The sequence below is a fragment of the Ceratocystis lukuohia genome, assembly GCF_044167205.1.
Source record: "Ceratocystis lukuohia strain C4212 chromosome Unknown Supercontig2_pilon, whole genome shotgun sequence".
Lineage (NCBI taxonomy): Eukaryota > Fungi > Ascomycota > Sordariomycetes > Microascales > Ceratocystidaceae > Ceratocystis > Ceratocystis lukuohia.
In genome coordinates, this window is record NW_027263521.1 from 2,959,743 (window position 1) to 2,972,044 (window position 12,302).

At 49.0% G+C, this 12,302-nt stretch overlaps 3 protein-coding genes across 3 annotated transcripts; 1 reads left to right on the top strand and 2 right to left on the bottom strand.

Moving 5' to 3' along the window:
* Nucleotides 1-2,409: 2,409 nt before the first annotated feature.
* Nucleotides 2,410-4,975, bottom strand: HOO65_020732 (GTPase YqeH; the record flags this gene model as incomplete). Its single annotated transcript, XM_071006468.1, has 2 exons — nt 2,410-4,214; nt 4,300-4,975. 2 exons carry the CDS (start codon nt 4,973-4,975, stop codon nt 2,410-2,412), a joined length of 2,481 nt encoding a protein of 826 aa, XP_070861370.1.
* A 395-nt stretch (nt 4,976-5,370) lies between these two features.
* Nucleotides 5,371-6,284, top strand: HOO65_020733 (mitochondrial 54S ribosomal protein mL61; the record flags this gene model as incomplete). The annotated part of the gene is made up of 5 exons (XM_071006978.1): nt 5,371-5,409; nt 5,457-5,482; nt 5,539-5,569; nt 5,615-5,721; nt 5,798-6,284. The coding sequence occupies 5 exons, from the start codon at nt 5,371-5,373 to the stop codon at nt 6,282-6,284; spliced, it is 690 nt and encodes a 229-aa protein (XP_070861371.1).
* Nucleotides 6,285-6,771: 487 nt separating this feature from the next.
* Nucleotides 6,772-10,988, bottom strand: HOO65_020734 (putative E3 ubiquitin-protein ligase HECTD2; the record flags this gene model as incomplete). Its single annotated transcript, XM_071006293.1, has 3 exons — nt 6,772-9,467; nt 9,521-10,901; nt 10,959-10,988. 3 exons carry the CDS (start codon nt 10,986-10,988, stop codon nt 6,772-6,774), a joined length of 4,107 nt encoding a protein of 1,368 aa, XP_070861372.1.
* Between the last annotated feature and the right edge of the window lie 1,314 nt (nt 10,989-12,302).

Consider the following 12,302-nt stretch of genomic DNA (forward strand, 5'->3'; position numbering starts at 1 on the left):
GGGGCAAGAGCCGGAAGCGCGTTTGAGGATAGAAGGCCGACCGCGAATCAAGTTGAAGATGGACGAGGAGCCAAAGATGTTGCGCGTGGGAGAGGCTAAGAGGAGACTCTCGGGTATTCAGCGAGGCAACGAGCAGAGAAATGGAGAGACAAGAGAAAGATTTGCTTGAGCAGAATCAAGAAGAGGGACTCGGCAATGGTAGAGAAGAATCAATGAGGCCGGACACAGCGGAAGCCAAGGCGCGGAGAAGAGAGAAAAAAATGCCTTGATGTTGAGGTTGTTGCTGATTAGAGAATGGTTATAATTCGTAATTAACAGTAAAGAAAATTCGGCGAGACAGAGTAAAACGAATCACGTTAAAAATCTTGAAGACAAGAAAAAAGGACAAGAAAAAAGAGACAAAGATGAAGAGTAGAGGCGAGTTGTGAAGTATTGGTATAGAGGGACTAGAGCAGGACTAGAGAATAGAGGATGGAGAAAGAGAGAAGAGAAATTGAAGAGGGAGGGAGGGGGCAAAGCAGCCAGCCAGCTAGAAGCCCATAAGTTTTAGCAGGTGCGATTAGTAGGATGGAAGGTTAGTAGCACGCAGACAAGGAAAGAACGGGTCGTTTTTGGTTGCTACTACTTTCTGCCTTTCTTTTCTTCCTGCTCTTTTTTGGTTGTTGGTTTGCTTTTTTGTGAGTAAGAGCAACAATCAAGCAACTACCGCTGCCTGCAAGGACTGGCTGCCTACTGCGCTACCTGTTGCGCTGCGCTACTTCACCTATACTTTCCAAACACCCAGTAAAAAGAGCACACAGGCCAACCGCTGGTACAGGTACAGTACAGATAGCAACAAGGTACAGGGAAGGTAGAACTTATCTTGCACCTAGCACTAAAGAAAAAAAGATCGAAAAAAGAGCGAAAAGAAAACAAAAAACAATACAGCAAAAAAAAAATACACACACCCCTTCTTCTTTCTCAAGCTCAACCAAAAGAAGACACCCAAGACCTAGGCCGTCCCATATTGGCTTAGCGACTGGTTCCAATAAACTATTAGCCCTGTGCGAGTATCAAGACGTGCATCAGCAGCTACCTGCCTGGGGGCTGACGATTTCACAAATTCTAACAGGGCCATTAAGCCAATCGGCCAATTAGAGCTACGACAACTCTCTACATAAGGCACGGTTGTCGAGGCGCGGGTGCCAACTTTTCATCAGGTTGGTGCGTGCAATGCCAATGCATGCATGAGTTGGGAACAAGACACCTTCACTGCATGCAGCCGAAAGAGAGGGATATGCACACGCCCTTGCGCCTACAAACGAAGACAAAGAGGCAGGAGAAGAAAGAGAGTGTCAGTGTTAGGGGGTTCCAGAAAAAGGAAAAAAAAAAGTAAAAGTAAAAGTCAAAGGATAAGGAAAATGAAGATGAAAAAACCGAAAAATGAAAAAAGAGGCTCGAAACCGTTGTGACCAAAGGCCAGCTTTGGGTAAGTTCCCTTGTTGCCCTGTTATTATTTTCGTCTGCGTTCAAGTGGTAACTTGCAACTGCGAGACACAATCGTGACTTGAGAAAGCCAGTCATGATTCACTGAATTGAGGGAGTGTGCATGGTGTGTGCACTTTGTGTCTTGCTTTTGCTTTTGATGTGCATTTAATGTGCGTATGTATGTATACTGCTCTTTATTTTTATAATTTCCTTGCTCTATTTCTTCTCGTCCCCTTTTTTTTTTCTTTCCTCGTCGTATACGGTATGTGTGTCAATTACAAGAACAATAAGAAACAGGCAAGACCCAGAAAAACAGCAACAGCCAAAAGCGTTTCAAATCCAAGCTAAACGCCCTGTGCTGTATCTGGTAGGATCTGTTGCAAAGTGAACGAGGCAAGTACCTGGGGAGTACCTGGTATAAAAAAACGTACCAGATTTTGTGGTACTTTCCCACGAGTTGCAAGAGAATACACACCCTCTGTGCATAAGCACAGGCACAAGGCAACAACGCACAAAACGGCAGCAAAGTTTCTAGAGTCTAGCTCTAAGTGGCTAGATTTCTCCCTCATGTAGGATGAAAGACAACTGGTTTATGGAGCACAATCGCTATCTGCTATTAGTGCTTCCGCTTCGCCTTTTTTAACCTCTTTGCTTTCTGGCCTCTTTTCCCCTTTACACTTCCGTCCTTCTTGTACTTGTTCTTATTTTGATAACGTGCGCCCGTGCTGGTAATATTAACCCCCAACTCGCCTTCTTCTTTTCTATTCTAGGTCCTCCTTCAGCTATCTATCTTACACAGAAAATACATTGAGTCTGGCTATCAACCAGGCTAAAATTCTTCACCCCCATAATGATAAATATACAAGACAAAAGATCAATGAAAACGCCTCCTGCCGCCTGTTTTATCTCGACGCCAAAATAAAACTACATATTTCTTCCCCTTTACCCCGTAAAATATGTAGACTTTGCCATCCGCAACATCCGCTTGCTCTTTTTCTTTTCGCCCTTCATACTCTTGCGAGGTCGGCTTCGTTTCTGTTTGCTAGTCACCAGCGGCTTGTTTAGCAGCCAGCCGTTCATAGGCCTTCTCGCTCCAACAAAGTGGCCATGTGGTGAGAACACGTCAATGATAGGCCAGTTGGGCTCTGGCAATTGTTCCTCTTCTGGGAGTTCACCTTCCGTTGTTTTTGGTACATCGGTGCCCTGCTCAACAGCATCCCATCGTCTCGCGTTAGCCTGAATTTGCTTGGCTTGCATCTTTGATTCCTGGTTTTTAGAAGTTGCTTGGTTGATGTTGGCCCAGGGGTCGGTTGAGTCAGAAGTTGTGGCTATGTTTGATGTAAACTCTGGATGCCATGGGCCTTCGCCCTTGAAGCGAGGTGTGTACTTGGCTTTGGGTGGCCGCTCATCAGCGTCTATATCCCAAGCCTCGGGCCTCTCTGGGCGACGGGGCTGGGAGTTTTCGTAGTCTGAGGCTGGCCTATCATTGTAAAGTGAGCGTGTGCGGACCTGAGCTACAAGCTCGACCCAGCCCACACTCTCAATCAAAATGTCAATAGACAATACACGGAAAGGTAAGTCTGTCACCTTAAAGTTGACAGCGTGCCGCTGCGTTAGTGGCCCTGCACGTTCTTTAGTAACATCGTAGCGCAGTGCAAAAGACCCAGCTAGCTTCATGTCAGATCCCACACCAGGTACTGCAATGTTGTTGACTAGTAGATCTGATCGCTGCTCCGTAATCTCGATAGCCTTTTGTGTGTTGGTAATATGTGGATCCATGGGCGTAAAGTTGTAGGCTAGGATGACGACATCAGGCGACCGTGGAGTGAAGCGGAACATGCCGCCAATCATGAGTGATTGGCCCGCTTTGATGACTTTCTGCTCCGGCACAATGCGCGACTTCATTATGAGCTGATCGCGATACTTTGTCATGACGTGGTTTGTCAGTGTGGTACGCGCCAAGCCTGGTAGATCAATGAGTTCGCCCCTCCCACCACCAAAGGGAATTCGAATGGGCGACGCTGTGGTTCCAGCCAGGTCTGAAACGGTTGGCATAGCAGGGTACATCTCCTCTTTGCGGGCTGGGGGAAGCCACTCGCCGACCTTGAGCGGATCCAGGCCCTCAACCACCTGGGGCTTTTCGTCCATCTTGGTATTCTCGCCTGTGGAGTGGCCTGGGATGGCTGGAAGCCTGCCCTTGGGGAATGCCGATTCAAATAACTGGCTTTTGCCGACGTTGATTTTACCGACTAGCCACGAAGCGCCGCCACGCCGGAAGATTTCCTCGCGTAGATCTGCTGTCCACCATGCCCGTTTAGATGAGACACACCACATATTTCCTAGACGAACCATGCGACCGGTGCGACCCAAAGCCTCGCGAAGAACTTCGCGTAGATACGGCATCAAAGAATCCACCTGCTCTTTCTTAGGCGCGAGCAGATCACTGCGGGTAATCACAAAGTTCATTGAAAGTGCGCGGTCATGCTGAAAGTGGGTGGCTATGGAACGGCGGTTGCGTGTGCGTAGTCGGATGTCGCCAATCAGCTGGTTCAACCGCGGCACAAGCGACATTGGGAAGTCGGCAGCATCAATGACGTGAAATACATGGTTGTACTTCCATGGAGATTCTTCGAGGGTTTCGCGTAGAGCGTGGGTTGTCGGGTGGAAGATGGGTTGGCCAACTCGGTGGTGGATAAGCACATGACAACGGTCGCAAAGTGGGGGGCTCAAGACGCCATCCTGTGATTCTAAGGACTTGAAGTTAGGCTAAGCTTAGATAGGGGACAAGTGCATGCAGTGCAGTTTCATAGTCAAGGTAAAGTCGAGACCTACTCTTGAGCTCTAAATCAGGGTCTTCATCAAGAATCAGCGTGTTAGGGTCGATCCCCAGCTGCTTCAATCTATCTGCGCCAATTTGATTAATGACAGCTAAGACCTGGTGGTTCTCCTTGATGTCTACTGGCTTCTTGTCCACCTTTTCGTCCAATCCAAGGAAACGCCGCACAGATTTACGGTTGGTATCGAAGAAACCTGGGAATTGAGGGTTCTGGGTCTGGGTAAAAGCGCCACACCCTGTACATGCTGGTGGAAGAGAGCGTTTGATAGACAAGCCCGTATCTGGTGATTTATCTTCTGAAGGCCTAGGGCTATTCGATGAGGTTATGGGTGTTTCTAGTGTTTCTGGTGCTCCTAAAGTGGTTGATGTTGAGGAGGTGGCCGTTGAGGGTGAGGCAATGAATGATAGAGAGGGCATTTGCCAACTATCGTCGGTTGTCGAGTGGAAAGATGGGGAGTTGACATGATCAATATTGACCGGCCGTACGGTTCTAGGGTCAGATCTGGGAGAATCACCGGCTTTAGAGGCGGTCTCGATGAATCTCTTCGTTGATACAGGAATGATCGATGTTGGTGATTTTGGGGTGGCTCTGTTTAGGGTTCGTATGCTTAGGGTCGTGACACTGCCATGGGCAGACTTCCAGAGACCCCTTGATGGTAATGTTCGATACATTGAGACGTGTTGATCTTCGTAACACGGAAGGGATGAGGAGAAAAAGATTTCTTCGCCAACAAAGTCTGACGTCAAAATTCTCGAAAGTTTGATAGTGGGATGGACCCTTGCCTTGAGACCATAAGCGCAAAAGTAGGTCTAAGCGGTCGGTTAAACACCGGCAGACTGATAGCCGCGCCTCTAGCAAACCTCCAAAGAAATTTGCTGGAATGTCCTCTTACTAAAACCATCACGAGTCAAGAAAAGTATAGCGACGCTACTTATGTTAAGCAATCCCTAATCTCGATTCTTCTCTACTGTACTGCGAAAGGTGCCTGTAACGCTTCTGATCCGTTCCTAAACAACTACTACAAAAGGGCCTTCCAGCGTTGCTGGGTCTGAGATACAGAATCAAAATGGTCGGCACAGCTACAAGATGGCACAACCTAAGAAATGTGAGTTATTCCTTCTCTGAGGAGTTTGCCTATACTGCTTGTTCTAGACTTTGGCTAACAATTGGTACAGACTGTGAGTCTTGGACCCTTTTTTATCTAGTGATTGACCCTTCGGTGAACACAAATCAGCGAATCGATACAAGCAATCTATCTATCACGAGTAAACAATTTTGGCGGATTCTGACTATTACAATCACAATGGCAGCTCCTTAAGATCCGCTTTGGGCCTGGAGCCGCCGTGCTTCCGCCTAATGTGACCCGGATACACATGGATTTTGCCCGAAACATTCGGGGCGGGCATATGGGACCTCGGTACGTTTATATCAGAGCCTTGCCTAACAAAATATGCACACATAAATATCACATATACTAATGCGCTAACGCATAGTAAATTTTGGCAAGAAATTTTGCCCCGCCTTAAATACCACAACCCTCTGGTGCCCATGATCGTCTGTCGGCGTCTCGCCAATGAGGGCCCTGCCACAATGACCATCTACTTGCGGAAGTCGACGTCAGAAACAGCCCCAGAGAGCGACGGCAGCGACTTAGCAAAAGATTCGGCACCCTCGGCAGCTCTAGTTTCATCTGGCGTTACGCCGAACGGTGTGCCGGCCCCAGCCCCGCAACCTGACGAGACGACCATCACTATTGATATGAAGAACCTACACACTGAGACGATTCTGACAAAGTTCCTGGACGCCACTAAGGCTATTGCCGTCGAGCCCACACCTGAAGAGTCCAAGGAGATTGCTGAGGATAGGCTGATGAGCGGCAAGGCCGAGATCGATCGTGTGCGTGTCAAGACGCTGGTAGATGAACAACGCCGTGAACGCGATATGCTAGAGCGTGCCAGGAAGGATCTAGCTGGTATCTAACTATATCCAGCGTGAAGCCTTAAAAGATAAAGCGGAAAGGGGACAAGAGAAAAGAAGAATAAAAAGAAATACGTGGCAGGACACAATTCACACTATAGAATGGTGGCAATTGGGCCTAATTGCTTCTATGGCTACCTGTATATTCCTGTGATGAGAGGTTAGGAGGCTTGTACAATACTGATGTAAACATAGCATACAATTACATTTACACAACTGCATTGACTACAAGATAGACTGAAGATTATGTTGTAGGAACTTTGATTTCATAATTTCTAAATGGTGGATGTTCTATAGAGAGGGAAAAAAGAGAAACGGGATCAGATGATAATGATAGTAAAGCACGCAAAACAGCTAATATTCAAAATGATTGCAACAAAAAATGAATCATAACGAACAAAATGTAACAAAGGAAAAGAGAAGGAGAAAAAAAATGAAAGGAAAAGTAAACAAAGAGAAAGATAGGAGAAAAATGCAATACTAACCGCATTTACTTAAGGCCAAAGCCTTCACTCTCGTGCACAGCCATCCACAGCTTCTGCTCTAGCATCGCCTTGGTACGGTAGCGGTACAAAGACAACATATTGAAGCATGTGCGGGCAATTGGGAAGCGATCGACATCATCGCCTAGGCATGTGACCTTAATGACTAACGAAGCCGCACCACCCGCAGGGATGCGATCGCTGCCGGTGATAAAAACCAGAAGTTTGCGCTGGTTCTGCGGCGAAGCCTCAGCAAAAGTTTGCCAGAACCAACGAACGACAGGCTCTTCCTCTGGCTGCACGCGGCGGTAACGGCCAGAAGCACTACTGCCCAAATCGTCAGAGCGGCGACGCCAGTTTTCATAGACGGCAACGGCCCGTAGGGCATCAATATCCAGTGCTTCGTCGCTGCCACGGATCAAGAGTTCAACCTCTTCAGGCTGGCACAGAGAGAGGGCAGTGCTACCTGCACACACAGTGTAGAAGCCTCGGCAGAAGGGTTCGAATTGCCGTGTTACGCTAGAGTCGAGAACAAAACGCACGTACAAGCTAACGTATTCATGACGGTTAGCCGAGGTGACCGACCGTGAGGCTCCACCAGGACACAGTGGGAGGACAACGGGTGTGCCGAAGCGGTCGACGGTAATGGTGAAGTCAAGGCAGAAAACATCTTCCACGTCGCTGCCTTCGTAGTCGAGAAGGGCTTGTAGGCCAATGGCCAGGCGGGGGCGATATTCGGCCAGGTCGGCAAGCGAATATGTCATGGGGGCCCATCTGTGGGCTACAGAAGGGTTCGGAGCACCACCCGGATTACCAACTCGTGACGGATGTGGAGCAGCTGCCATCAGCTTGCGGAAGGCAAAAGGCGGCAAGGCAACGTCAAGGATAGTAGAGTTATAGATGGCGAGACCTAGGACAATGCCAACCAAGAAATAAGTATCTGAATGCTCTAGCGAGTATGGGTTAAAGTAGCAAAAGTGCGAGTCCTCGTCATAGACAAATAGGCCATGGTCGGGATTAAATAGCTCGCGAACCAGCTGAAGAAACCACTCCTTTCGCGGGCCGCCGTAGTCGAGGCCCTCTTCGCCGCGAAAGACTATACGTAAACCCTTCTTAAGGTTGTTTGGTCCGCTGGTCATAGCACTGCTAACGCCCCGGAAGCTGTCTTCCACTAGGCAGTCTCTACGTACATCAAGCACAAAGAAACGTTCCAAGGCCTCGTTCGTGGCATCGTTGCTGCTATTTAGCACCCGGGAAAAGAAGGCATCACGTGCTCGTGCGGCCATCTGCCGCTTAGCATCGTGCTCAATAATCTGCTTCTTTGCTGCCATGCCGAGAAGGAATGGATAGTGGCAGAAGCAAAACTGCTGAGAACGATTTTCCCAGGCGTCAAAATCGTCGGCCGAGTTCATCAAGTCAAGCATAGGGATATAAAAGTCGCTTGCAGGCACATACTTAGTGTGCATCTTGATGCCATGGCGGACAACAGTTTTGTCGGGGTCTGACGATGGTATTTCGTTGGCAGCAAAGAGAATGGACAAAATCTTGGTAACAGCCTTAATCTGCCAGTCGTCGCGAGGAATCTCGTGAAGCTCTGGTTTGTTCTTTTTGGTATCGCGACGGCTATCGCGGTTGTTATGCGTATCCCCGGCTGACATAAATGACTCGATAGCAGAATGAGCCTGGGCTGCGGTGCTACTTGAAGGAATCTCGGGTATCAGCTGGCTGTACGGATCAGGGGGTGGTGGTCTCTGTTGCTTTTCGCGATGGCGGGTAAGACGGTAAGCCAAAAAGCGACTGGCCATATCCTTGGTCCAAATAAAGCGGTCACGGGAGAAGCGGGCCCACCACTGACGCAAGTGGTTCTGACATTCGGGAGAGGCATTTGAAAGCAACCCAAATATACGCTTGATGATTCCCGAGTGGTAGCCGATGAGAGGGCGGATGGTGCCATCGCGATTCTCGCGTGACGAAAGACGACGATGCTGTTTCTTAGCTAAATCTGGCTGTAGTACGCCTTGGAAGCAAGCTGGGTCGGAGCCAAGAAGAGGGTTTTCGATAATGATGAGTAAGAATCGGATGTCGTCAGGAGACTTAAGAAGACGGCCGGGCCGCTTCAATAGTTGTTCGGTCGCTTTTAAAAGTGCCTTTTGCACGTGTTCCTGGGCCTGCAAAATTTGGCGTTCAAGAGAGACGTGGTTTATGGATGCAACTACACTCGGATCTGCGGCACCGCCTAGCTGAGAGTATATTTGCTGCCAGTTTTCTCCTACATTGATGACGATATTGTACCACTCTAAAAGACCATCCCAGTCAATCTGCGGCGACTTGACACCAGTCAAATTCTGTGGCTTAATAATAGCCTGGCCAGGTGCAGAGGGGACCACGCCAGGAGATGGGGTCTGAGCAGTTGATGGAAGGCTAGAAAAAGAAGAATTGACGCATTGGTCTTTGGAGAAGCTGTTCATAATGTAATCTTCTAGGCGGCGGAAAATACGCTTGGGCTCGATCCTAGACTCCGACCTTGGCTTTGTGCCGAAATCATTGTCTGCCGAGGTGCCATTTGACGTCCCATTCTGGACTGCACGGTCAGCAGGGCCCGAGAAAAGGACGCCAAAGAGGAACTGCTCTAGACACTCGACAATGATAGTTCTTGTGGTCTCTATGGAAATTATGTTCATGGATTTAGAAGGAATAGCGGAAGCTGAAAAAGAGGTTAGTTTTGGGCCCTGACACTGATAAACAAGATAGACTTACACCTAACTGGCTTTCTCGGGATCTTATGCAGCGAGCTTTCGGTATGTGACCTGTCTAACAGTATGCTTGACGTTGTGGCTGAAGCTGAAGGTTCTAGCCGCTGTGGCTTGCGGGGGATGACGTCGTTTATGGTTAAACAGCCAGTGCACCGGAATGCCTCGGCCTCTCGTGGCCAGCGCATCTGCGCATCACAAGTCATGCAGGGGCCCATTCTGTAGGCCTCCTCATCGCCGAGCCAGGCCGGGCCGTTGCTGCGGCCCGCTAGACCCCCAATACTGCGGCCGCGTGAATGGCCGGCGCCCTTCGGTTGCTGTGGCGCTTTCTGTGGAGCTTTCTGTGGCGCTGGAGCTGGTTGTGGAGCTGGCTGGAGCTGTAGGAAGGCCTGGATCTGAGCTTGGGTCTGTTCCTGTGTCGGCATAGTGTCACCATCAGAGTCTGAATCTGAGCGGTGGCCAGTCCGGCGCCGTGCAGCTGCAAAAACAGCAGCACCAGCTCGGCGCAACCCACTGTGGCGGCGGGTATTAGTGGAGAGGGCGCGCTGTGGTGTTGAAGAGGGTTGTGGCTGAAGCGATGAGAGGAATATGTCCATGGGATTGCTCACTGAGCGAGGGCGACTAGGAAGATTGCTCTGTCGCTGTGATGATGGCGGCGGTTGTTGTTGACGTTGATGATCCATATCGGATGTGTGTGTGGGTGTGTGTGTGGGTGTGGGTGTGGGTGTGGGTGTGGCAGTAGTGCTCGTTGCGGTAGTAACGGCAGCGGTGCTAGTAGTGTATGCTGTAGTGTAGACGGTGGGACCTTTAGACTTGCTGGCAAGAGTATCGTCGATGGAGGCGGTGGTCGAGGTCCTAGAGACTGATGCGGGCGGCGTGTAGCAAGTTGAATGAGACTGCGAACGTACGTGATTGCGACTGCGTGATTGGCGGGGATTCCCTCTGTCAAACGTTTCTGGCTTAAAGCGAATGCTTCTCTGCCTAGTTTGAAATGGTGGGTATTGTTCAGAGGTAGACGAGGGCGTAGAGGGTGTGGCCGAGGAAGTAGGGGAGAGTTGAAAATGAGTCTGGATTTGGGGTTGAGCCTGGGGTTGGGTCTGAGGGTAGATTGGGGTCTGGATTTGATTTTGGCTGTGCCTCTGTGTCTGGACCTTGGTCTCACTTTTAATCTCACCCTGAGCCTGCATGCGAGGCGCACCCCGAATTTGGCTTCCATTCTCAAAACGGCCGCTACCGTTTGCACAAGGCTGAGAAATCTGTGAGCGAGTCTGGCGAATGATTGGCTGCAGAACCGTCGGTGTTTGTGTGGCACTGGACCCAGAAATGGAAAGAGCGTCCTGGAAAAAGTTGGCCGTAGTGCTGGGGTGAAGATGCGGCAAGAACTCTTGCTGTGGCAAGTTATTGCTTCTATGAGCTGACAAGTTGCTATCGCTCCTGCTTCTCACGGCGCTGCGAGAACGAAACCACGGCGCCATAGTAGTGCAATGGAACGTATACGTAGGCAATGAATGCAGTTACCACAACAGAGCGATATAGTATGGGACAGAAGACTGAATATAGGACGAATGCTACCTCAGGCGGAAGGCGCGACAAAAAAAGAAGTATCTAAGGCAAGAACCCGTGAGCCCCGAGTCCTCGAGGCACGACGACGTCAGACGAACAAAAAGCGTCGCAAGCAAACCGAGTTAAGTTAATAGAATAAACAGAAGAATAATTCAAGTGCTAAAACAAGTAAAAAAGCCAGCGGAAAATGAAGAGAAAAAGACACTCTATATATTTGCAATAAGCCTTTGTGATAAACAAAGAGCGAGACGAAGCTTCGTGAAACTTCCCTCCCTTTAACACACACCAGACATTTTCTAAACGACTGACTAGCAAGCCCTCGTGTTTTATTTGCTCTAGAAATACATCAAATCAGCAGCCCAAGCTAGGCCAAGTTGCTTTTGCATGAATCGATAATTGACAAGCACCAGACCTGCCCAAAGAAAGTGGACGAGCTCAGGCCAGCTACAAGTCGATGCGTGGGCACTTTTCTTTTTCTACGAACTTTTTTTTAGGAACAGCGCATCGCATTTTGTATAGGCTCCTCCTCCGTGTTGGATGTGTGGTACTTTTTGCATTCCCCCCCCCCCCCTCTCTCTCTCTCTTTGGGCTGTTTGTCTCGGTGTCCTTTTTTATGATGACATATAACTGATAGTATTGTCGTCCACGCGATATTATATCTGTATCTGCAGCGTATCATCTATCTGTGTTGCTGTCTACTTCACAAGCAAGGTGACGAATCTTCCTGGTCTAAGCCTCTTCTAGCGCAACAACAACAAAGGATATTGAGACAAATATGAGAAAAGTTATTCCACTTACTTTCTTCAACATCAACCAACCATGCACAATCCTGTCCAAGCTCAAGCACTCACTCCAGAAAGAAGGGAATCCCAAGCCAAGAGCCCCCTTCCCCCCAGGGAGAATTCCCGTTTTAACTCTGCATTGCATTGTTCATTTTTCTATTGCTCGAAATTTGCTCCATGCAAATCAGATTATTACCAAGACAATGTTGGGCAATGAAGAAGGCCTAGTAAGCATTCCCCAAGAGAGCCTCGGATTGCATAGACCCCAGTCTAGACTCTCTTCTCAAGACGCCTCGAGAGTAAACTTGCAGGGTCCATAATACACAAATGGAGACACACATATAGACATATGTATATTTCCGTACGTATGACAGCGTATTACAGCGATTCTGCGCGCTGCATGCTACTGTTCCCTTTTTGATAATTGGTGTCGTGACACAAGCA